The 23,957-nt window shown below is 38.3% G+C and overlaps 1 protein-coding gene across 7 annotated transcripts in view; it reads right to left on the reverse strand.

Annotated features, from left to right (window-relative positions):
• Zfand4 (zinc finger AN1-type containing 4) overlaps positions 1-23,957 on the reverse strand; it is a 94,473-nt gene that overhangs the window by 56,747 nt on the left and 13,769 nt on the right. For 3 of the 7 annotated variants that reach the window (XM_038319856.1, XM_038319854.1, XM_038319858.1), the window contains exons 2-5: positions 23,523-23,822; positions 6,893-6,968; positions 5,877-5,944; positions 1,162-1,348 (exon numbers count right to left, since the gene is read on the reverse strand). In XM_038319856.1, coding sequence (XP_038175784.1) covers positions 1,162-1,348; positions 5,877-5,944; positions 6,893-6,968; positions 23,523-23,784 — 593 coding nt within the window. In that variant the 5' untranslated portion in view covers positions 23,785-23,822. Of the gene's footprint in view, positions 1-1,161; positions 1,349-5,876; positions 5,945-6,892; positions 6,969-23,522; positions 23,823-23,957 lie in introns of those variants that run through there. The other 4 variants (XM_038319859.1, XM_038319857.1, XM_038319861.1 and 1 more) reach the window with 4 other exon arrangements.

Consider the following 23,957-nt stretch of genomic DNA (forward strand, 5'->3'; position numbering starts at 1 on the left):
AAAGTACTAGTCATACTGTACTTAGATGTCACACCCCAAGACACTGCTCTCCAGATCACAAGCTGGGATTTCTTTTGAATGATTTTAGCACTAGATTTTCATCTTTTTGTGAGCCTCACTTTAGTTACCTGTGGTATCTTTTCTTCCTTTGTCTGTTTAGCAAAGCCTTTCTCCTCATTTAATATCGATTCTCCCAGGCCATCTCTGACTCTGCATTTCGGGTGACAGGAAGGCCAACTCATCTGATCCCAGCGATCATATCCTACCGCAACATTACAGCACCAGGCAGGACTATGGCTACTAGATGAATGTTCAATGAAGGTGGAGATTCTCTCTCTTTTGCCGGTGCCTCTATATTAGCTAATACTGGCTATAAACTTTCAGTTGTGTTTAATGACTTCAAAGTGAAAAGAGAGCTGAGGAGACAGTTCAGCCAGTCAAGGCACTTGATGCCAATCCTTATTCCATGAGTTTACTCCTCGGGACCAACAGGGGGAAAAGAGAGAATCTCTCCAAGATGTCCTGACTTCCTCATGCATCATGGTATAATCATGCCATACACATACACACACACACAAATAAATATTGTAATTAAAAATGAAAATGAAAGTGAAAGGAGCAACTAAAAGTAAGTTGAAATGCACAGAAACTATCCTGTCCCAGTTCTTTCATTTTCTACTGCCTACCTAAGCAATCAATAGTGTTTTTCTTCTGGTTTTAATAAATACAGATTATTTCCTCTTATGTAGGAATGAAATAAAAAAGAGTTTACCCATTTTTAAGTAGCACAGTTAAAAATGATACCAAACTTTGAGATTAATCCTTTCTGCTATGTCATGATTATATAATAATATACTATTATCACAAGATTATATTCTAGCAGGCATCTTAGTTTCACAAATAAATGGAAACAAACCATTTTTACTTAAAAACTATCATGTAAAGAAAATTAAAATTTAGGAATTCCTTTTTAAGTATGAATACCATGAAGGATGATTTCAGAATAACTTATTAAGGAAAGGGGTGGAGAGCCCATGGAACTTACTTGGCCTTGTTAATACACTACAGCTACCTCAATAACCCAACGAGCAAACAAGGACTTCTGAAGTATGCTGTATGGTATCCATTTCTAAGTGAAACGTGCAAATGAAACCTATTTACCTTAGAGATTCAGACAACGGTGTTAAAGTGCCATCTCCCCTGTCTACTACACGAAAGAAATTCAACTGATCTCCTTCCCGGTATACCAAAAATGTAACTTGTTTGTTGCAAGAGGTCTTTTCCCAGACCTCATCTCGACTGGAATCCATGTACTCAGCAAGCTCCCTAAGTGGGTCTTCCACAGGAACTACAAATGGAAAGATTGATAAACAGTCTTTCAATTCACATCAACATTTTTGCACCTTATTGCAATAACAGGATATATATGCTGAATTTATACAACCACACTGAACATGTGATAAAAGATGCTTTCCAAAGAGGCTTCTGATAGTTTTACATTTTATACAGCATCCCTTATTAACTTTGAGAAATTAATAAGTATTGTATTTTTATCATCCCCCTATACCTCTTCCTCCAGTTCTTCCTATGTCTCTCCCATATCTCAAATTCATGGCTTGTTTTGTATTAATATGAAAGAAAAAATGCATCATGCCCATAGACAGGGCTTCACTTAAAACATGAGGGCATCTGTAGTCCTTTGTACCGGTACAGTTGATATACTTGCTAAGTTTACAATATTATCTATCATTACTTTAGTGAACCTCTTTAGCTTCCTGTGCCTTTAAATACTGGTTCCAACAATAAATCACTTAAATGTATTATAAGTCCCACTTACATTAAATTATAAAATAAATATGTGCACTCAAACACAATTGGGAAATATACTCAAGAAATCAGAGGCAAGAGAAAGCTAGACACAAAATTTGATGATAAAGTGAATATCTAGCATGCCCAAGGTCCTAGGTTCAGTCTGTAGCAACAACAACAAAAAAATAAAGCAACAAAGAAAGAAAAACAAGTAAATCTTTTCTTCGGTGTTATATAAGAATATATGCTTTTATAGCTGCTCCTTGAAATAGTTAAAGGTGTACAAATAGGAAAGGCATTTTAGTGTGTTAAAACTGCACTTTAAGAAAGGACCAATATGTGTTTCTTGCTGAGCATTGATGGCACAGGCCTTTAATCCCAGCACTCAGGAGGCAGAGGCAGGGCACGTGGATCTCTGTGAATTTGAAGATAGCCTGGTCTACAAAATGAATTCCAGGACAAGCGCCAATGCTACAGAGAAACTCTGTCTCAAAAAACCAAAAAGAAAAAAGAAAAAAGAAACGAAAGGATCACTATATGTTTCTTGAAAGGCTTCTCTCATGACCCAGGTGTCTTGGTCAGGGTGTTTGTTCATGTCCAGTCAGAGCACAGGAGAATTTAGTAAGTATTGTATTAAGTAAGTATTTAGTAAGTATTGTCACAGAGGCTTATTGGAGCCACTCTGACACTCCTCATAACTAGTAAGCCAGTGATAGCCAGTTGTGCTCAATTTTCAAAGCTGTCTAATTTACATGAACTTATTAACAAAGCTGGAATGCTGCAATGCCCTAAAGAAGTGGCACAATATAGAATGCAGCTGAGTAGCAGAGTACTTGCCTAGCATGCACAAGGCTCGAGGGTCAACTGCCAGCACCAGAAACAAGATAAAATAAGAAGAAACACTAGCAGAAAAATATTAAATTTTGAAAATGAGGTACAAGTATCAAAGCTGCCTCATAATCTAAATTTAATACTACTACTTCTGAAACATAACATTTCCATTGGCTCTCTCACACTCATACAATGTATAAGTATTAAAATGATGTTATTCACATAGCTTCTAGCCTTCTTTGAGACACCTGTGAGTCTGAGCTCACTTGCAATGCTCCTGCCTCAGGCTCCTACATGGCTAGTGGCAGGCAAACACAATATCCAAAACTATTCTCAAAACTTGAAATTGCCACTTTCCACATGACAGCATTAAGACGTGATTATTACCACAGGTACTAAAGCCTTTCCTAAAACTAGGCCTTAAGGCAGAAGTAATAAGGTTGTCTATGCATGCATGCTTCTTCATAACTGAATAATCTCTAAGATTTTGTCACCTAAAAGCAATACATGTTAGGATATAAGTTTAGATAGAGAAGATTGCTTTCTTGTGCTGTTTAAGGCAAAGCCTTAACATTTTATGACCAAAACTGGCCTGTAATTTGTGATCTTCTAGCCTTAGCCTCGTGAGGACTCAGATTATACACGTATATCTTTAATGCCTGCTTCCCTGTGTTATTTAGATAATGACTATTTTAAAAGCTAAATATTATTGTAACTCACATGATGAAGGCACTTTTCAAATGATGAATCTGAGAGACTAAATGAACTTTAAAGATGTAATAGTACATATTGCCAACTTCCTAATAGAGAATGCACAAACCATTAAATACTATATAAGTCTAACTTGACATAATAGCTCAGTAAACAGTTTTTGAAGTATCCTCACTAGTATAAATATTACCAATATGACATACAATCATTTTGTTTTAAAATTTTATTTATTTATTTATTTATTTATGTGTCTGCATAAGTGTATCTATCTGCACATGCATTCCGGGGTATGGAGGTTGGATCCCTGAGAAACGAAGTGACAGGCATTTATGGGATGCCAGGCTGGTTACATGAGTGCTGAGATCTAAACTCTAGTTCTCATGATTATTAAGCAAGCAGTCCCAACTGCTAAGCCATCTCTCTAACCCATAAAACTACTTCAGAAATCAGTTAAGAGAATCTCTGATGACTTCAGAGTGCTGGTTAATCAGCTTTAACGTCATTTCCTTTGTTTTCTCTAACTTATGCAGTTCTCATAAACTGCTCTTAAGGTAGATAAGAAAAAACTTTTTCTTTTTTCTTTCTTTTCTTTTGTTTTTCGAGACAGGGTTTCTTTGTGTAGCTTTGGAGTCTGTCCTGGAACTCACTCTGTAGACCAGGCTGGCCTGAACTCACAGATATCCGCCTGCCTCTGCCTCCCAAGTGCTGAGATTAAAGGTGTGCGCTACGACTGCCCAGCTAAGAAAAACATTTTAATAATCTAATTTTGGCCAAAATTATAAAGCATGAGAATATAATTTGATATGCAAGAATAAACCAGCAATGGAATCTATACTCAATTTCCAGTTTTCTAGTTTGTGGAGGAGCAAACAAATGTGAAAGTCTTCTTAAAATGAGGGTCACAGAGCAGGACTACTCTGAGCATGAGTCTATATGGTGGGAGTGCCTGTGGCTAACCTGACTTGGGGGCTAGTTAGCATGCTCCCAGCTCTTCCCTGGATTAAAACCTTGTGGTGGTTTGGATAGGAATGGCCCCATAAACTCATATATTTGAACTCTTGGTCATTAGTGGCACTACTTGACAAGGATTAAGAAGTATGGCCTTGGCTGGAGAGATGGCTCAAGGTTAAGAGCATCAACTGCTCTTTCAGAGGTCCAGAGTTCAATTCCCAGCAAACTCATGGCTCACAACCATCTGTGTGAGATCTAGTGCCCTCTTCTGGCCTGCAGCATACATGCAGTACAGAACACTATAATTAATGAAAAAAATCTTTAATAAAAATAAAAAGTATGACCTTGTTGGAGGAACTGTGTCACTAGGGTTGGGCTTTGAGCTTTCAAAAGCTCAAGTCAGGCCCAGTGTCTCTCTCTTCCTGCTGCCTGCAGATCTGGATGTAGAACTCTGAGCTACCATGTCTGCCTACATGCCACCATTACTCCCCTCCAGTGGACTAAAGCTGTGAAACTGTAAGCCAGCCCCAATTAAATGCTTGCTTTTATAAGAGTTGCTGTGGTCCTGGTGTCTCTTCACAGCAATAACACTAAGACACACTTTTTACTAATTAAGTTCTTTGCTCTTGTAATCTTTCCCACAGACCTTTACTACTGTGCTATTTATATGTATCTCATCACATCCTCCTGTCTATTTTCCACACAGACCTCACAAACACCTGAGATTCCATCAATTTCTCACACATCTACTGGAGGGAGTGTTAGGAAGCAGAGCCTATGTCACTCTTGTTTACTGCACTTGGGACCTTCTTCACTCAAAGTCCAATAAATGGAGCTGGAGAAATGGGTCCACAGTTAGAAGCACATAACTACTGTTGCAGAGGATCCCAGTTCAGCTCAGTTCTCATCACCCACACTGGTCGGTTAATAACCACCCTGAAAACTCCAGTTCTAGGGGATCCAGCACCTTTGTCTGGTCTCCATAGGTAACTGCACTCATGTGTACATACCCACACAGAAACACTCACATATACACATCATTAAAATTAAAATTAAATATATTTTAGAATCCAGTAGATGCTCACTATGTATTTGCTGAATGAATGAATTGATTCCAGAGATCACCCACATTTGGAGAAAGAATTCAACATGACTATGAAACTGAGTTTCATCCCAGGTAAAAAAGGCAATTCGGGAATTTCCTATAGCTAATAATTATCCCAGGAATTTAAAAGTCAAGCAGAGTTTAAAAAGCAACAAGACTGACAAAAATCTAAACACAATGCTAATGTGACATTTATATTATCATTCCATTTTCCTCTATTTACTACTAAGACTTATTTTTAAATATTCCTGAATTGAATACAGAATCGTGAGGGGTTTATTCTGGGATTATATATTGGAGTTCCAAGGGTCATACATCTAAGTTGTAAAGACTAATGCTTAAAAGAATCAAAGACCTAATACAGAAAGGGAACTTGGCTAAAATGAGAGCCTATAAAAACATTAACCCCTTGATTAATAGTACTACTAAACTTAAGAATTATTGTTAGATTGCTTTAATGAATGCCTACCTTTTCTAGTACTTATTGGTCCACCACGCATAGCCAATACCAGCTTCAAGGTACAACCTTCTGAAATGCTGTGAATAGTTAGCACAAAAATAAACTATAATCACCAGATAACAATCAGTGTCAAATGAACCACTAATTATGTGCTGATTTATTAGCCTTACTATACATTTCCTAATATTTGAAGATATAGCAATATGAATAAATATATTGTTTGCCTGTATAAATTACAGAAAGTTTATAAGTTTTCACAAGCTATTTTAAAAAGGAGGCCCAGCCTGGTGGTAGTACACCCACCTTTGGTCCCAGCACTCCAGAGGTAGAGGCAGGCAGATCTCTGTGAGTTCAAGACCAGCCTGGTCTACACACAGAGATCCAGGACAGCCAGAACTAGACAGAGAAACACTGTCTTGAAAAATACAAAAAGTAGGCCCAAGAAAGAAAACTTAGACAAAACCCAAAGAATGAGGAAACAGAAAATTTATTCAATAGAATAAAAATAACACTGCAAATCCACCAGTTCTGCCAAATCCTGGTGTTCTTTCACTTCTCCACCTCCTAACTCCTTTGTCATCAGTGAAATAAATTACATGAGAGAATAGAGAAAGGTAAAATGTCAGAAAGCACATTTGTAACCACAGGTGCACACAGTACCACTTCTTAAAGAGAAAAGGGGTCTAATGAACAAAATCTCAGTGGAGAGCAACTCTCTTATGCCCAAAACATGGCCAGGAAAGAATGGGTCAATATTCAGAGAAAAAAGCAAAAAGACAAGAAGTTAATACAGCCATATAAGAAGGCAAGGACGAAGAGCTCGGCATGAAATACTAAAGGTGAACTACAAACTTCAGAGAGCGAGGATCAAGAGCAAAGGTGGTACTGAGCCAGCACATCTAGAGGTCAGAATTGAGGATGAAAGTTGGGATCAAGCTGTTCAGGAGAGACATGAAGAAAATCACTGGTGTGTGGAGTTACAACACTGCGCACCTATAAAGCTGCTAATAGATAGTTACACTCACTTGTAATCATTCAAGCAATAATCATCTTCAAGCTCCATGTTATTCCAAATTAAATGCTGCTGACAGATGGGAATACCTTAAGGAAAGGTGATAATAAAAAGAGTTTAAATTTCAATACCATCTATAAAGAGCATGATAGAATGCTGTGTCATTAAAGAACTAAGAATACTTATGAATTAAACACGTTTCTGGTTCAAGCACTCTGGCCCAACAGCTGTCCTCTTCAATGTATAACTGGCAACACTTTTATTTATCCAGTGGCCAAGAAAAACAATTTCAAGTGTCTTTTGTAATCACCATCACTCTTACCTTTAAAAAACTGTCCTTTGCTCAAATTTCTTTACATACTCATGGTTTACCATGGCATATACACTCCCATTGAAATGCTACTCTATTCCCCATGAATCTTAGGAGATTTTCTGATTACTATTTAGGTTTCCATGATGTATATCTGAGTATACTGGTATGTATGTCTCTCTCTCTCTCTCTCTCTCTCTCTCTATATATATATATATATATATATATATATATATATATATATATATATATCATAAGATAGAAACTGAAAGAATCTGCACCATAGGCTGGGTGGTCTAAATAATAGAAATATGTGTCTCGTGGTTCTTGAGACTGGGAACCCATGAAGTCCAGGTTCCAAATAGGTTCATTCTAAGGTCACTTTTCTTGGCATGTAAGTAGTTACCAGTCCCCTGTAGAGTCACATGGCCTTTTCTTTCTGTGAAAACACTAAGAACTCTCACATCTTTTCTTACAAAGATACTGTCATGACAACTGCACCTAAGACCTCATGTAGCCCTAAATTATATACTAAAGGTCCAATCTATAAGTGCCTTCACATTGGGGATTAAGACTTCAACCAAAGAATTATAGGAGAAGCACTTCCTTTTTATTTTAAAAAAGATTCATTTGGGATAAAAGATAGCACACTACACCCATGCATGGACTGCTGGAATCCCTGGGGAATAAAAGGGAGCTTGTTGTAAAGCAGCCTTCCTGATGGTAGGAACACACTAGCTTTAGCTGGAAAGAAATAAAGGACAGAAGGAAATTCTGGGGAACATAACAGGAAAGAAACTGCAAATTGTGATCTGAAGGCCTCAGTGCTGACTGGGAAGTGCTGTCTTCCTAGAATGGAGGTGTGTGGCACAGAAGTTGGGACCTCTGCTCCAGAAGACAGCCTCTAACAAAGCACATGGTATTTTCAATAGCAACAAGGAGAGGAGGAGGAAAAGGGACAGGGTGGGAAGGGAAGGAGCAAGAGAGGAGTAGAGAAAGGTAGAAGACAGACTTTAATAAGAGCTGCACCTACACAGGGCAGGAAGGTTCTAGGGAAATCCTCCTTTCTTCTGGGCACTTGAATTCAGCAGCCATTTTCAAAAAATCGCTGCTAAGTCAGCCCCTAGGCAGCTCTAGAGGGAAAGACCCCAACCAGTTCTGCTCACCCTAGGAACCTAGGGCATGTGTCTCAGGACTATGGTTGAGGACTGAGGATAGGGACAATTCGGAGTCACAATCACACAGATGGAAATTTGGCCTGGTGGGCCATGTAGAGAAATGGTTCTCAATCTTTGGATCACAATCCCTTTGAAGTCAAATGGCCCTTTCACAGCGGTTGCCTAAGACCATCAGAAAACACAGATATTTACATTATGATTCATAACAGTAGCAAAATTATAGTTATGAAGTAGTAATAAAAAGGTTATGGTTGGGGGTCACCACCACATGAAGAACTGTATGAAAAGGTCACAGCATTAAGAAAAGTTGAGAGCCACTGACTTAGAGGCAGACTTCATGTACAGGAGGGCAACATAGAAACAGGACCAACAAAAATGTCTGTCTCTGTTCTATTGCCATGAGCAACCAGACAGCTAAAGGGCTATCCAACAGTACAGAGGCAGACTGGTACATGCGCCCCTACTAGGATCTACACAAAAGCAGGCTCAGTTGCTTCTTGGGGTCCAAATCTGCTCCAAGAGGAATTACACGAAGATAGACCAAGAACCCTCCATTCCTGGACTTCCCCGCACCCCCCAGGACCAGCATCCATGTCACAGCCCCATAAAGTCAGGACCTATTAACAGACGCCTTCAGCAAGAGACTACACAGAGGCAGGCCTTCTCCAGGCCCTCCTTCTCTGTCAAGGAAAGGAAACCCTGCTCGCCTCACAAAATTCTTTCCTTCACTTCAAAAGAAAAACTAAAAATTAAATAATTATTTAATGAGTTTCATATGTGTGTATAATGTATTTTGATCATACGAACCCCTCTTATCCTCTCTCAATCACCCAGCTATTCCTTCTTCACAACAGGTAACCCTCCTCCTACTTTAGGCATTTTCCAATGACCCACTGAATTTAATTAGGGTTGCCTACATGAGCTTGGCTGTGGTGTTATTTACTAGAGCATGAAAAACTTAGCAATGGCTGCAACGCTGAAAAAAAATTACTGACCCCGTGCCACAGGCATTAATTGGCAACAGCTTCTAGGAGTGACATCTCATAAATACACCTGCCCCATCCCTTCTAGAATGTTAACTGTTCCATCTTGTACATCAAGCCTTGAGTTCCGTGGAATAGCCATATCATGTTCAGAAGACAATTCAGGATGCCCCTCTCCATCCCCTGGCTCTTAATTCTTTCTTCAGTTCAAAGTTCTCTAACCTTGAAGTAGGTAGGATTCAGAAGTCTCTTTTGGGGCTGAGGGCTCAACAGTCACTTACTCTGAGCACTCTGACCAGTTAAAAGTTTCTGCATTAACCACTGCCCAATGCAAAAAGAAGTTTGTCTAACTACAGATGACAGCAGCAGAAATCTATAATTATAAACTTAATATTTCCAAGGCATTTTGACAATGATTCATTTACCAAAACAGTAATAATTTCAAACTCTAAGGCCTACAGTCTCCATAGCCATGGACTTTTGACTAGGATTACAATATCAGGCATGAATTCCCTCCTGTGGTGCGGGCCTCAGATCCAACAGAGAGTGATGCCCCGTAAGAGTCACACCACTACTGCACCACTGGTCCCATTGAGTCTTGCCTTCTAGTTCTGGTGGACAACCAAGAATAACAGCGATAGTCTGTATTGTTTTGTGTACCTCTAGGGACTTCCTGACAAATACTTGTAAAGAAGAATATTATACTTGGCAATGGAATTTTTTTTAGATAACCTATGACTTCTGGGAGCAGCATTAACCACCCATGCACAATACCTCTATGTTCAAACTTCTGTTTAAAAAAATTATATTTACAATCACTTTTTTTTTACTTGCTAACTTTTCTGCTTTTAACTACCTGCCTTTTTTAGTACTAATGTAGATCAATGGAAAGATGAACCATTTGCATAATTTCCCATTACTGTGTGGAACCTACATAACTCTAAATAACTATTCCAAAATTGCAAAAGATCATACCCAACAATATAATACCTATAATCATGGTTGTGTGATTCTTGTGAGGAATATTAAGCCCTGAGCCCTCTTCATTTCAAGCAACTCCATCTTCATTTAAAGGTGCCTGTTAATAAAATTTTAATTCTTTTTTGATTTTCTTAAACCTTCACGTTTTATTAAAGCACCATTCATTGTTCTCCAAAATTGCTTCATCATTTGCCCCAACTAGACCAACACACACTAGACAATGGCAACCACACCAGCCTGCAAGGTCTCCTAGCACCACTGGCTTCACTCTCTGGTAAGAGTGTCTTATCAATAACATCGTTTTCTTTTCTCTACGAATACCTTCATTTGTCCTCATTCTAAGTATACACGGGACTGTTCCCTCATCACGATGAAGACAACACTTCACTGTCCTTTGAGCTCCCATTACTGTGAATAAAAAGTCTACTGTTAAGCCTAGATCTTGGCTTATAATACCTTCTCAAATTAAAACCAGAGAACACTTCTCCCTGGAAAACTAGTACTAGTCAGATTTTGTCCACTTGAAATAAACAAGAGTCAGCTGGTAAGAAAGAAGCTCAGCTGAAGAATTCACCCTGTCAGCATGGCCTAGGGATAGGTCTATGGGCATTGTCTTAAGATTTACTTTGTGTATGAGTGTTTTCCTGCATGTATGTCTACGAGAAGTGCACACCTGGTATCTGCAGAGGTCAGAAAAGTGCACAGGTTCCCCCAGAACTTATAAACTACCATGTGGGTGCTGGGAATGGAATCCAGGTCTTCTGCTGGCACAGCATATGATCTTAACCATTGCCACCCCTCCAGCCCTGGGATAGTTTCTTACTGGCTAAATTGTTGTGAGAGGGCTCTGACTTCATCTAGACAGTGACTCCCTAGGTGGTTGGGTCTGTCTACAAGAAAAGTAGGTAAACAAGCCAGCCAGAGAAACAAGCCAGTAATGCTTCTACCTCCCAAGTGCTGGGATTATAGACATGTAATACCATGCCCGTGTAAGAATCATACTTTTCTTATTTAGGCTCTCTTTCCATTATATATACTAAACATAAGTTCAGAGAGTTTTTTTAATTCTTTAAAAAAATATTTGCCAAGGATTGCGTGTGTTTCATTTAAATTACACATTTCATATATTCATATATAACACTACATTACTTATAATGTATTATGATAAATTAAATACACAAAGAACTAGGAAACATTTATACCTTAAAGTCAGAATCAAAAGTCTGTTTAGTTTTGGTTTGTCTCTAAGAATTTTGGTTTAAGTCAACATCAAATTAAGTGCAGAAAACCTCAAAGTGATTCCACTAAAACCAAAAACAAGACAAGGCTGTCCACTTTACCCATATCTATTCAATATAGTCCTTGAAGTTCTAGCTAGAGCAATAAGACAACAAAAGGAGATCAAGGGAATTCAAATTGGAAAGAAGTCAAACTTTTGCTATTGCTAATAATATGATACTATTTATAAGTGACCCTAAAAACTCTACCAAGGAACTCCTACAGCTCATAAATACCTTCAGTAATGTGGCAGGATACAAGATCAACTCAAAAAAATCAGTAGCCCTCCTATATACAAATGATAAAGAAGCTGAGAAAGAAATCAGAGAAACATCACCATTCACAAAAGCCAGATTTAACATAAACTATCTTGAAGTAACACTAACCAAAGACGTGAAAGACCTATGACAAGAACTTTAAGTCTTTGAAGAAAGAAATTGAAGAAGATACCAGAAAATGAAAAGATTTCTCATGCTCTTGGACAGGTATGATCAACATAAAAAAATGGCAATCCTACCAAAAGCAATCTATAGATTCAAGGCAATCCCTATCAAAATCCCAACACAATTCTTCACAGACCTTGAAAAAAACAATACACAACTTTATATGGAAAAACAAAAATCAAGGATAGCCAAAACAATCCTGTACAATAAAGTAACTTCCAGGGGCATCATTATCTCTGACATCAAGCTCTATTACAGAGCTACAGTAGTGAAAACATCCTGGTATGGGCATAAAAACAGAGAGGTTGACCAACAGAATAGAATCAAAGACCCAGATATTAATCCACAATCTTAGAAACACCTGAGTTTTGACATAGAAGCTAAAATTATACAATGGAAAAAAGAAAGCATCTTCAACAAATGGTGTTGGCATAACTGGATGTTAACGTGTAGAAGAATGAAAATAGATCATATCTATCCCCATGCACAAAACTCAAGTCCAAATGGATTAAAGACCTCAATATAAATCCGACCACACTGAACCTGATAAAAGAAAAAGTAGAAAGTAGCCTTCAATGCATGAGCACAGGAGACCACTTCCTAAATATAATATCAGTAGCACAGACACTGAGAGCAACAATTAATAAATGGGACCTCCTGAAACTTAGACGCTTCTGTAAGGCAAAGAAAATAGACAATAAGACAAAAAGGCAGTCTACTAAATGGGAAAAGATCTTTTCCAACCCAACATCAGACAAAGGTCTCATCTCTAAAATATATAAAGAACTCAAGAAATTAGACATCAAAATACCAAATAATCCAATTTAAAAATGAATTATAGATCTCAACAGAAAATTCTCAACAGAAGGATCTCAAATAACTAAAAGACACTTAAGGAGATGTTCAACATCCTTAGTCATCGGGGAAATGCAAATCAAAATGACTCCTAGATACCATCTTACACCTGTAAGATTGGTTAAGATCAAAAAACACCAATGGTAACTTATGCTGGAGAGGATATGGAGTAAGAGGAACACTCTTCCATTGCTGGTGGGAATGCAAACTTGTACAAACACTCTGGAAAACAGTATGGTGGTTTCTCAAAAAATTGGGAACCAACCTACCTCAAGACCCAGCAAAACCACTCTTGGGCTTATACCCAAAGGATGCTCAATTATTTTCAGGCAAATGAATGGAACTAGAAAAAAACACCCTAAGTGAGGTAACCCAGACCCAGAAAGATGAACATGGTACTCACTCATAAGTGGATACTGGCTGTAAAGCAAAGGATAACAAGCCTACAGTCAATGACCCTAGAGAAGCTACATAATAAGGAGAACCCTAAGAGAAACATATATAGATTTCCCTGGGAAGGGGAAATAGACAAGATCTTCTGAGAAAAATTGGGAGCCTGGAGGTGGGGGAGAAGAGAAGATGAAAGGGGAAGAGGAAGGGAAACGGGGAGGAGGAGGAGAACTTGAGGGAATGGGATGGTTGAGAAGGGGGAAAAACAGATATGGAGAGCAAGGAAAGAGATAACTTGGTGAAGAAGCCATTATGGGGCTAGCAAGAAACCTGGCTCTACAGAAATTCCCAGGAATCCACAAGTGGAGAGGGTGCCAGAACTGGCCTTGCCCTGTAGTTAGATTGATGACTATCTTAAATGTCACCATAGAACCTTCATCTAGCAACTGATAGAAGCAGAGGCAGAGATCCACAGCAGAGTACTAGGCTGAGCTCCCAGAGTCCAGTTGATGAGAGGGAGGAGTGAAAATATGAGCAAAGAGGTCAAGACCATGATGGGGATAGCCACTGAAACAGCTTACCTGAGTTAATGGGACCCACAAACTCTGGTCTGACAAGGAAGGAACCAGCATAGGACCAAACCAGGCCCTCTGAATGTGTGTGACAGTTGTATGGCTGAAGCAGATTGTAGGGTCACTGGCAGTGGGGCCAGGATTTAAGCCTACTGCTTAGATTGGCTTTTTGGAACCCATTCTCTTTGGAGGGGTACCTTGCTCAGCCTAGATATAGTAGGGAGGGCCTCAGTCCTTCCTCAAAGCAATGTTACTAGACTTTGTTGACTCTCCATGTGGAAGCCTTATCCTCACTGAGGAGTGGGTTGGGGGTGGAGTCAGGACAGTGGAAGAAGTGGGAACTGGGATTGGTATGTAAAATAAGAAAAGACAGTTAAAAAAAATGGGGTCTTGCAAAGTGGTGAAGCTGGCCTCAGCCTCGGGGCCAAGTGATCCTCTTGTTTCTGCCTCATGAACCTGGCTGAACAGAAGTCTGCTTTTCTCTACTTCTGAGTAAGTTAAATTGAGTAAGTAAATACAATGAAACTCACTGTATTTCTTATTGAAGAAAATAAGAGAAAACAGTACAATGAGTTTCATTAATATGATAAATTCAAATTTATGCAGTCCTCTACAAATCACTACCATATTTACCATAAATGTGCTATTTACTTGCATCACCCACAATTAGTGAGTAGTAAGATGTTTTAAATCTCTCAAATTTGGAAATAAAAGTATACTTCTAAATAATTCACAGACGAAAGAAGACAAAAAATAAGGGAAAATTTAAACTCACCAGGACTCAAAATATTAACAAGAAAACAAAGTTGAATAAATACAAGGGCATATGAATGTGTGTGGGTATGTTCTTCTACATGTGTGCATGTATGGGGTTGTTCTCTGACCTCCACTACACACATGCACTGCAGCATACTCACATCCACATACACAATACAGATATGGACACAGACACAGACGCACAGAGGCAGGTTTTTTAAAAAGGAACAAAGAGAGAATGCATTCAGTGAGAAAGGGGAGTAAAATGCTGAAAGTTTTGGGAAACTCCCAACCTAGATTTGTCTCTCTATAAAGTTATCTTTCAAAAACAAAGGAGAAGGGGGTAATGAATATTGAGGATAGAAAGTTGTTTTAGTTTCTCTGCTGTTGTGATAAAAACATGCCAAAAAAAATCTTGAGGTGCAAGGGGTATATTTTATATTACAGGTTACATCCATTACCAAGGGAACCTAGAGATGTACTGAAGCAGAGACCATGGAGGAATGCTGTTTACTGGCTAGCTCCGCTACTTTTCATATACAGCCCAAGCCCATGTGCCTAAGAACAGCACCACCTAGAGAGGAATGAGACCTTACCTACATCAATACGTGACTAAGAAAATTTCCCCACAGACATGTCCAGGGGCCAATCTAATAGCGGCAATTCCTCATTTTGAGGTTCCATCCCCCTATTTTGTGTCAAGTCAACAAAAACTAGTAAGCACAAAAGGTCTAAGCTGGATAAGAACAAAGTAAGATGGGGGACAAGCAGAGATTTAAGGCAGGACAGACAAAAGTAAGGGTATACGAAAAAGCCATAAACCAAATTTTCCATCTGGTAAGCTAATTGAAAAACAAAATTTGATGAAGTATCTCAGAAAATAGATGCACCAAGCTGGTAACTTGAATTAGATCCCTGGAATTTGCATGATGTAAGAAGGAAACTGACTTCTGCAAATCTTATGAACTACACAAAGGCATGCAAGTGTATGCAAACACATACACACACACAGAGAGAGAGAGAGAGAGAGAGAGAGAGAGAGAAATACATATAATAAAAAATTTTAATTGTTTTTACAAAATTAGTTTAGATAAAGGTAATTTGCATTAGTGAATAATGATACTCCCATTAGGTTATTAATAGAACATTTCAGATCCCAGAACAGGGAGTGGGTTATCTTTCTGTAAGTTGTTTCTCAAGGAAGCAATCCCTGAGGCCCTGAAAACAATGCAAACAATTGCCACTGCAGAACTATTGCTGCCAGAGATGGTGATGAACGTCTTTAATCCCAGCACTTGGAAGCAACTTGATCTCCGTGAGTTCATACCAGCCTTCCTACAGAGTGAGCTGAAAACATCACATTCTCTAGTCAGAACACATAGAAATGAAGCTGAAACTGAGCAAGAAGCTTCTTCCTGCTGGCCAGCCCTCATACTATTAAGGCTCCTGGAGAATTGGTGTCCTCTTATGTAGCTGGGGTCCCTGTGTGCTACACTACCAACCACCCAGGAATGATGTGCCCACTGTTGCAATGGTATGACTAAGTAGGGGTAACCAAGTACAGATCAGATTTGAGGCCTGCTCCACAGGACAGAATTCATGTCTGGCCCGACAGACCAGATCAAAAGTCAGTGGCTGGGGAGTTCATAGGCCCTAATGGGAAACTATTGTTTTGCTAAATGGACATGATGTGTCTGCCAAATAGCCATTTAAATAACTATGTTTATACCCATTGATTAGTGTTTTCAGATTTTTGCAGTGAGCATTTGGTGTGAGAAGTCCTTCTGTCTATGTGTTGCTCTTATTGGTTAATGAATAAAGAAACTGCCTTGGCCTATTAATAGGGCAGAACTTAGGTAGGCAGCGAAAACTAGACTGAATGCTGGGAAGAAGAAGTCAGAGTTGGGGAGCCATCATGGAGCCGCCAGAGATAGACGTGCTGAAACTTTGCTGGTTTCACGACCTCGTGGTGATATAAAAATTAATAGAAATGGGTTAAATTAATATGTAAGAGTTAGTCAATAAGAAGCTAGAGCTAATGGACCAAGCAGTGATTTAATTAATACAGTTTCTGTGTGATTATTTCAATTCTGGGCAGCCGGTACAAACAAGCAGCCTCCTCCTACAAGCAGTTGTTAATGTAGACTGGTAACTAGACGGTCATGAAGTAGCCAACCTTTGAGTGCTCAGCTACAAATGGGACATCTATATCACCCCCTCTTAGGCTCAGAAAACACTGAAGAATAACAGATGGAAAGAATGCAAGAGCCAGAGGAAGAGGTAAGGCAAAGTCTAAAGCTCTCCTCTGGGCATGAACCCCCAGGAGCTGTGATTGCCTTTACATAAACTATATAATAATACTTTTAATAATACGAGGCCTACTGACATCCTACACCATGTCAGTGGGTGGGAGGCTCACAATGCCTCAACCTCTCCCTGGTATTCACAGGTAACTAATGATTGCTTAGGAAATGACATTTTCTATAATGGAGTAAGCAACTAATAAGGTACCAAATGTTTGTAAATAATCCCTTGCCTTTGCCTTTCTATAAATCCTTAATGAAACTCATAGGGTTACTCATACCCCAGAAAAAAGAAAAAGTAGAAAGTGAAACAAGAGAAAGTGTGATGAAGGGGAATGAGAAAGGGTGATAGGGGTTTTATGAAAAAGTATTGCCATACATTTATGAAAATGTCATAGGAAGTCTATTATTATGTATAGCTAAAATATACTAATAAAACAGTTAAAATGTAAGTAAAATATACTTCCTCAGATAAAAATTGAAGGAATTTGCTGCCAGTAGACACACTTTGCAAAAAATACTAAAAGACACTTTCAAGAAAGGACGGTGATATAGCCAAGAGACTGAGATCTGCACAAACAAACTACAAGAAATAACAAAGGCAAAATAGAAACTTGCACTCACAAAGAACTAACAGTTAATTCAAAACAATATTAGTAAAAATATACATGATAACCATACTTTATACATTATATGTAGGTGAAATGAATGACATCAGTGTCATAGAAGTGTTAGAATTAGGACCATTTCACTATTGTAAGGTATCTGCACAGCCCATGAAGCAGTGAATTTGAATTAGATGTAAACATCCTGCAAACTCTAGAATGGCTACCTTAAAAAAAATATATGTGATATTCTAAGAAGGATAAGAAAATAGAATCATATAAAATATTCAAATTAAAACATCAAAATAAAGAGAGGAAGAAAAATAGCAACTAAGATCAAGGGTAACTAAAAGAAAACAAATACATTAGATATCAGTCTAACCATATTTGAATCCCCATCAGTTAAAATTCAAGAAACTGTCAGATTAAAAAAAAATAAGACTACATGCTAGGAGTGCAGTTCATTTGGTGGAGTGCATGCCTAACACGCATGAAGCCCTAGATTTAATCCCTAGCATTGCACAGACTGGGCACACATAGTGGTGCACGCCTGTAATGGCAGTACTTGGGAGATAGAGATAAGGGACTCAGAAACTGAAGGTTATCCTCAGCTACACAGAAGGCTCAATGCCAAGATAAGATACATACAACTTTGCCAGAAAAGAAAAAAAAAGAAGGAAAGAAAAGAAGGAGGAAAGGAGGAAGGAAGGAAGGAAGGAAGGAAGGAAGGAAGGAAGGAAGAAAGGAAGGAAACAGGACTTGTCAGGCATGGTAGTATAAACATGTAACAACGGCTTTCAGAAAGCTGAGGCAGACAGATCATTATTTCAAGGCCATTTTGGGAAACAGCAAGTTCCAGGCCTAGCAACAAAGTGAGATCCTATCTCAAAACAAAATAAGAAGCAAAGAAAAAAAACTCCATAAAACTCATTATCTGTTGCATAGAAAAAAATACACTTTATACATGAAGACATATCTACAACAAATACTATCACTATGTAAGGCACCACCTCTTTGCCCCTATAAACTTTCTCAGTTCTGAAGTCTGAGCTCTACTCTGTCTGCAGCTACTTCTGCTCTATTGGGATTAGTGTGTGCCTAGGGTGTCTTTCATTTTTACCTTAAATTGGATACTCTTTTCTTTTTATTGAGAAGACATAGTAAACCCTAGTGTGTACCTAAGAACATGCAAATTATGTGGAAAAATAAATAAACCTTGCATAAAGTTAATCATAAACCTGAAAGATCTCTGTAATAAAAACTTCAAAATACTGAAGAAAGAAATTGAGGAAGACACTAGAAGATGGGAAGACCTTCCATATCCGTGGATTGGAAGAATCACTATTGTAGAAATGGTTGTCTTACCAAAAGCAATATATAGATTCAATGCAATCCCAATCAAAATTCCAGTGACATTCATCACAGACATAGAAAAAAAGTCTTAAAATTAATGTAGAGCACAAGACCCCAGATAGCAAAAGCAGTCCTCAGCAACAATAATGCTGGAGGTATCACCACACCTGATTTCAACTTTATAGAGCCACAGACATAAAAACTGCATGGTACTGGCCCAAAAACTTATTGATCAATGGAATAGAAGAGAGGACCCCTGTTACAAGACCATTCAACTACAGCAACCTGATTTTTGACAAAAATACACATTGGAGAAAAGACAGCACCTTCAACAAATTATCTGAATAAACTAAATGTCTACAGGTAGAAAAGAGAAATGAAGACCTTCTCTCTCTGCATAAAAGTCACCTATACAGATCAATGACCCTAACTAGAAACTGAAACTGCTGGGGGATAAAAGTAGGGCATGCACTTCAGGGTGTAGATGTAGGTGAGGGCTTTCTGCATAGAAATCTGCTCAAGAAACAAGGCTAGCAATCAACAAGCGGGTTCTCATGAAATTTAAAATATATTTTAATTGTATAGGAAAATGCCAATCAAATGGAGACAAAGCCTACAGAATCAGAAAAATTTCTGCCAGCTACATGTCAAGAGGATTAACATCTATAATACACAAAGACATTAGAAACTAAAAATCAGGAAAACAAACCCAATAAAAAAAATTGGGTCACTGAACCAAACACAGTTCTCAAAAAAATGAAGTGTAAATGGCTAATAAGTTTTTTAAAAAAATGTTCAACATCACTGGTTATGAGGGAAATGCAAATTAAAACTGTTTTGAGGTTTGATCTTTCCTCAGCTAAAATATCTATCATCAAGAAAGGAAGAAGTCAACAAAAGCGGGCAAGGCTATGAGGATGAGGAATAGCTATCCACTGTTAGTTGATTGTAAACTGCTGTCATCATTCTAGAAGTGAGTGAGCGCTTGTCTAGTTTGGTTTGGTTTTGTTTCTCGAGACAAGGTTTCTCTGTGTAGTCCTAGCTGTCCTTGAACTCTGCCTCCTGAGTGCTGAGATTAAAGATGTGAGCCACCAATGCCTGACTAAGTGAGTGTTATCAAAAAGCTAAAAAGATCTACCGTATGATCCCATGTTATATTCCTGGGCACAGAATAAAGGGACTCCATATTCTGCTACAGAGAAAATGCACATATATCATTGCTATTCTATTCACAATCTCTAGGAAAATGGAATTATCCTCAATGCCTACCAACTGAAGAATGGATAATGAAATGTGGTACATATACACAACAGAATTTTAATAGGCTGCAAAGAAAAATAGGCTGTAGGGAAATAGATGGAACTAGAAAATATACTGATTCCCAGACCCAGAGGGACAAACATTGTGTGTTCTCTCTTATATGCGGATGTTAGCTTTGAATTTATAGATTTGTGTATTTAATCTGGGATATTTTGTAGAGCTCAGGATGCTGGAAAAGACACATGCAATGGTGAAGGGACATGGTCTTAAGGGGTAAGAACACATCAGAACCATATGCTGTGAAACAGGGGAGCAATACTGAGGATTAAAGGGTTAAAATAAATGTGGGTGAAGAAACAAAGGAGAGGACATAGGGGTGTGGTTGAACCCAAACTAAGAATTAGTTCACATGGACACCCAACACTTTGTAAACTAATTTAAAATTTCCTTAAAAGAAAGAGTTTGAACAGAGGTACTCTGTATCTTTCCTCCAGAAGTTATTAAGCAAAAATCCACTGTAGGGCATGGAATACCTTCCTACTAGGTATTAGTCAGGAAGGTCCCGGGGACCACCAAACAACACAAACTATTATCACTGTTCAGGAGAACAATATGTAATGAATATACGGTGACGTTAGTGAAAAAGACAACTAATAAGGTAACCTACCCAGGAAAACATCTGGTCCTAATATCTAATGTCAGAATAAAGAGGGTTATGCAGAAATGGCAAATTACTCTAAAAAAAAAAGTCAAAGGTTTAAAGTAAAGAGTTCTCATTTGCAGGCAAATGGATGGAGCTAGAAAACATATTGAATGTGGTAATCTAGACCCAAAAAGACAATTATCACATGAACCCACTTATAAGAGGTTTTTAAACATTATGCAAAGAAAACCAGCCTACCAATCACAATCCCAGAGGACCTAGACAACAATGAGGACCCTAAGAGAGACATACATGGATCTTATCTACATGGGAAGTAGAAAAAGACAAGATCTTCTAAGTAAATGGGGAGATGGGGACCATTAGAGAGTAAAGAGTTCTCTCCTTGCCTATGTTACTCTCCACTGTGTGGTACAGGAGTCTGCTTACTACAGTCCTTCAGGAGCCCTTGCTGATGGAGCAGCAGCTGTCAGGTATAAAAATGGCTATTTGTAGCTCATTGTCCATAACTAATAATATGGCTCCATTACTCATAAGGAACCAGGGAAAACAATCCTCTTCTATGTTCGCAGGAGAAATATTTATTTAGGGAGCAGCAATTCAAAAACTAAGGGGTACATCTAGGGACTCCACTGCTCCACGTAGCCCCTTAAAATTCTTGGCACACGCTTCTTTTCAACTGCAGTGCAGTATTTTGCAGACCTTCTAGTAGGGATGTTTACATCATCGTAAACCACTGCTCTGGTTAGTAAGCTCCAGAAAGTTAGAGAGCCAAAGTATAACCTTCCCCAAGTGTACAGTATGTACATTAGGTTCTCAGAAACAGATGACATTATCTCCAGACTAAGCATTTTCCCTTGATAAAGAAAATAGACATTTTACATTTGATAATCCATGTAATCCTGAGAAGATCATTTGCAACTATTACTACCATTATTTCTATTTTTAACATTAAGAAATGTCAATTTGGAAGCCAGCAAGGGTGGAGCAATGGATCAGTGGGCAAAAGTGCTTGCAGCTTGCTACCAAACCTCATGAACTTAGTTTGATCCTAAGACCTACATAATAGAAAGAATCGACTCCCACAAATTGTCCTTGGCCTCCACATGTGTGTGTGCTGTAGCAAGTACACATATATATGCGTGCATACACATAAGTGAAAATGTGATTTTTAACAATTAGTGTTGCTGGGTGGTGGTGGCACACGCCATTAATCCCTGTGCTCGGGAGGCAGAGGCAGCTGCATCTCCGTGAGTTTTAGGTCAGCCTGGTCTATAAGAGCTAGTTCTAGGACCGCTATGACTGTTAGCCAGAGAAACCCTGTCTTGAAAAGAACAACAACATAAAAGCAAAACAAAAACAAATAAAAATTAATGTTAAGTTGCTTAGTGGATTTGCTATTTCTGTCCCTTCCAGACCTGCTACAGTTCTCTGACAGCTACCTCTTCTCTGTGCTTCAAAGCAATCGCTCCCATTTCACCACAGTCTCCTCAGTCTTCCTCCACAACTTACTCTGTCTTCCCTCCCACCAGGTGCTAGTTCTGACTCATCAAGAGTTACCCAAAGGAAAAGCCTTCTGCAGCCACAACCATTCCCTCTGCAGGACCAACTCAAGCTTCCCCTCTGTCCTCTCCAGTCACATCTTGCTAATCTGGAGTCTTGAGAGTCTTCCCACATTAGATCCAACTGACATCCAGTGAGGAAGAACAAAGACCCTCCAGAAATGGATTAAAATGGATTTTTCATGTAGGCTGTTCTTTTGAAGTCTCCTACAGAACACAGCGACTGCCACTTCTTTTGTCATTTAGAAAACAGGGGTGAACATGCCATTCTTTGATGTAGTTCTAGACTCAGCTACCCCCTAAAACTTCCCTAGAAGTTTTAGAGGGATAAAGGAAAAGCAAATATTCAAAACCTGGAATACTCAGAATCCTTGATCTCACAAAGACCAAAAATCTTACAAAGATTCAAACACTCTCATCTTTCTGTAATTCTCATTTTAAGTTGGCTGGAGAGAAAACCTAATTAGTACCTTCATGTTACAAATGAGTTCCAGTTGACTCCACCAGCAGAGATCAACTTAGCGTTATATGAAATGATTTAATTTTCTAGTCCAAACTGGACAACCATAAATGATAATCTAAAATCTGGAATAGTAATATTAACATAAAGTAATCTATGATACCACAAATACATATACCAGAAAAAAAATACTAAAAGTCATTCAAAATCCTTGCTATGTTAGATAAACTTAGAATATATATGTAAATGTAACCCAAACATTCAGAAAATCTCCATTGTTAAAAAAAAAAAAAAGGAATTTACAAACTGGTGTTAAAAGAAAAAGCAAGTTCTCTAAAAGGAAATAAATTACACTTGCCATTTAAAGTAACTGCAAAATAGTTATGATTCGATGTGCGTATCATCCCAACTTGCTAAAACTATTTTGAAATATTTACTTCATGCCATTAACATGATGCCAGAGATCTGAATCGAGAAATCTCGTGAAGGGCATAAGATGGCGAGCACAAAGGGATACAATGGAGACAGTTTCTAAGTAGGTAACTGTTGGAAGATATATTGGGGATGGTATTATCCTATTCATATGTTTAAATTTTTAAATTAAATCCTAATGGCATGTTTACATTTTTCTCCACTAAAAAAAACTGTTAAAATGTTTAATCCTCATATTGTAGAAACAAAGACTAGTAGTACCTTCCAATCTTTGAATTTTTCCTTTCACAGAGATAACAGCTTCAAAGGGTGAAACTCTTAGTTCAAAACATGTTCCAGTCAATGTTTCGATGAAGAGTTCCATGGTGTCATAGAAAGGAAGTTTGAAGTAAAATGGTCCCACGTTATCTTCATTGAAGAAAGGAGGCTCTTTTCTGTTATCCATTACTTTGACTTTTCTAATTCCTCTGGAATATGTTGTATGCAACTGTATTCCAGTTCTACCCAAATCAGCTTTGAACATTGGTAATATGTATCGTTGTTCATGTTTAAGTTTTGTACCTGAAAAGAAACAAAAATTGGCTTTTTAAAACAAATCTGTCTTAAAGTCCCTTCTTCATTAAAGTTTCCTGAATAACTCTAGCTCATACAGGTCTTCCGAAGACTCTCAGAACTAATTCTACTAACTTTACATGT

Source organism: Arvicola amphibius, chromosome 2 (assembly GCF_903992535.2).
Source record: "Arvicola amphibius chromosome 2, mArvAmp1.2, whole genome shotgun sequence".
In the NCBI taxonomy this organism is placed as follows: Eukaryota; Metazoa; Chordata; class Mammalia; order Rodentia; family Cricetidae; genus Arvicola; species Arvicola amphibius.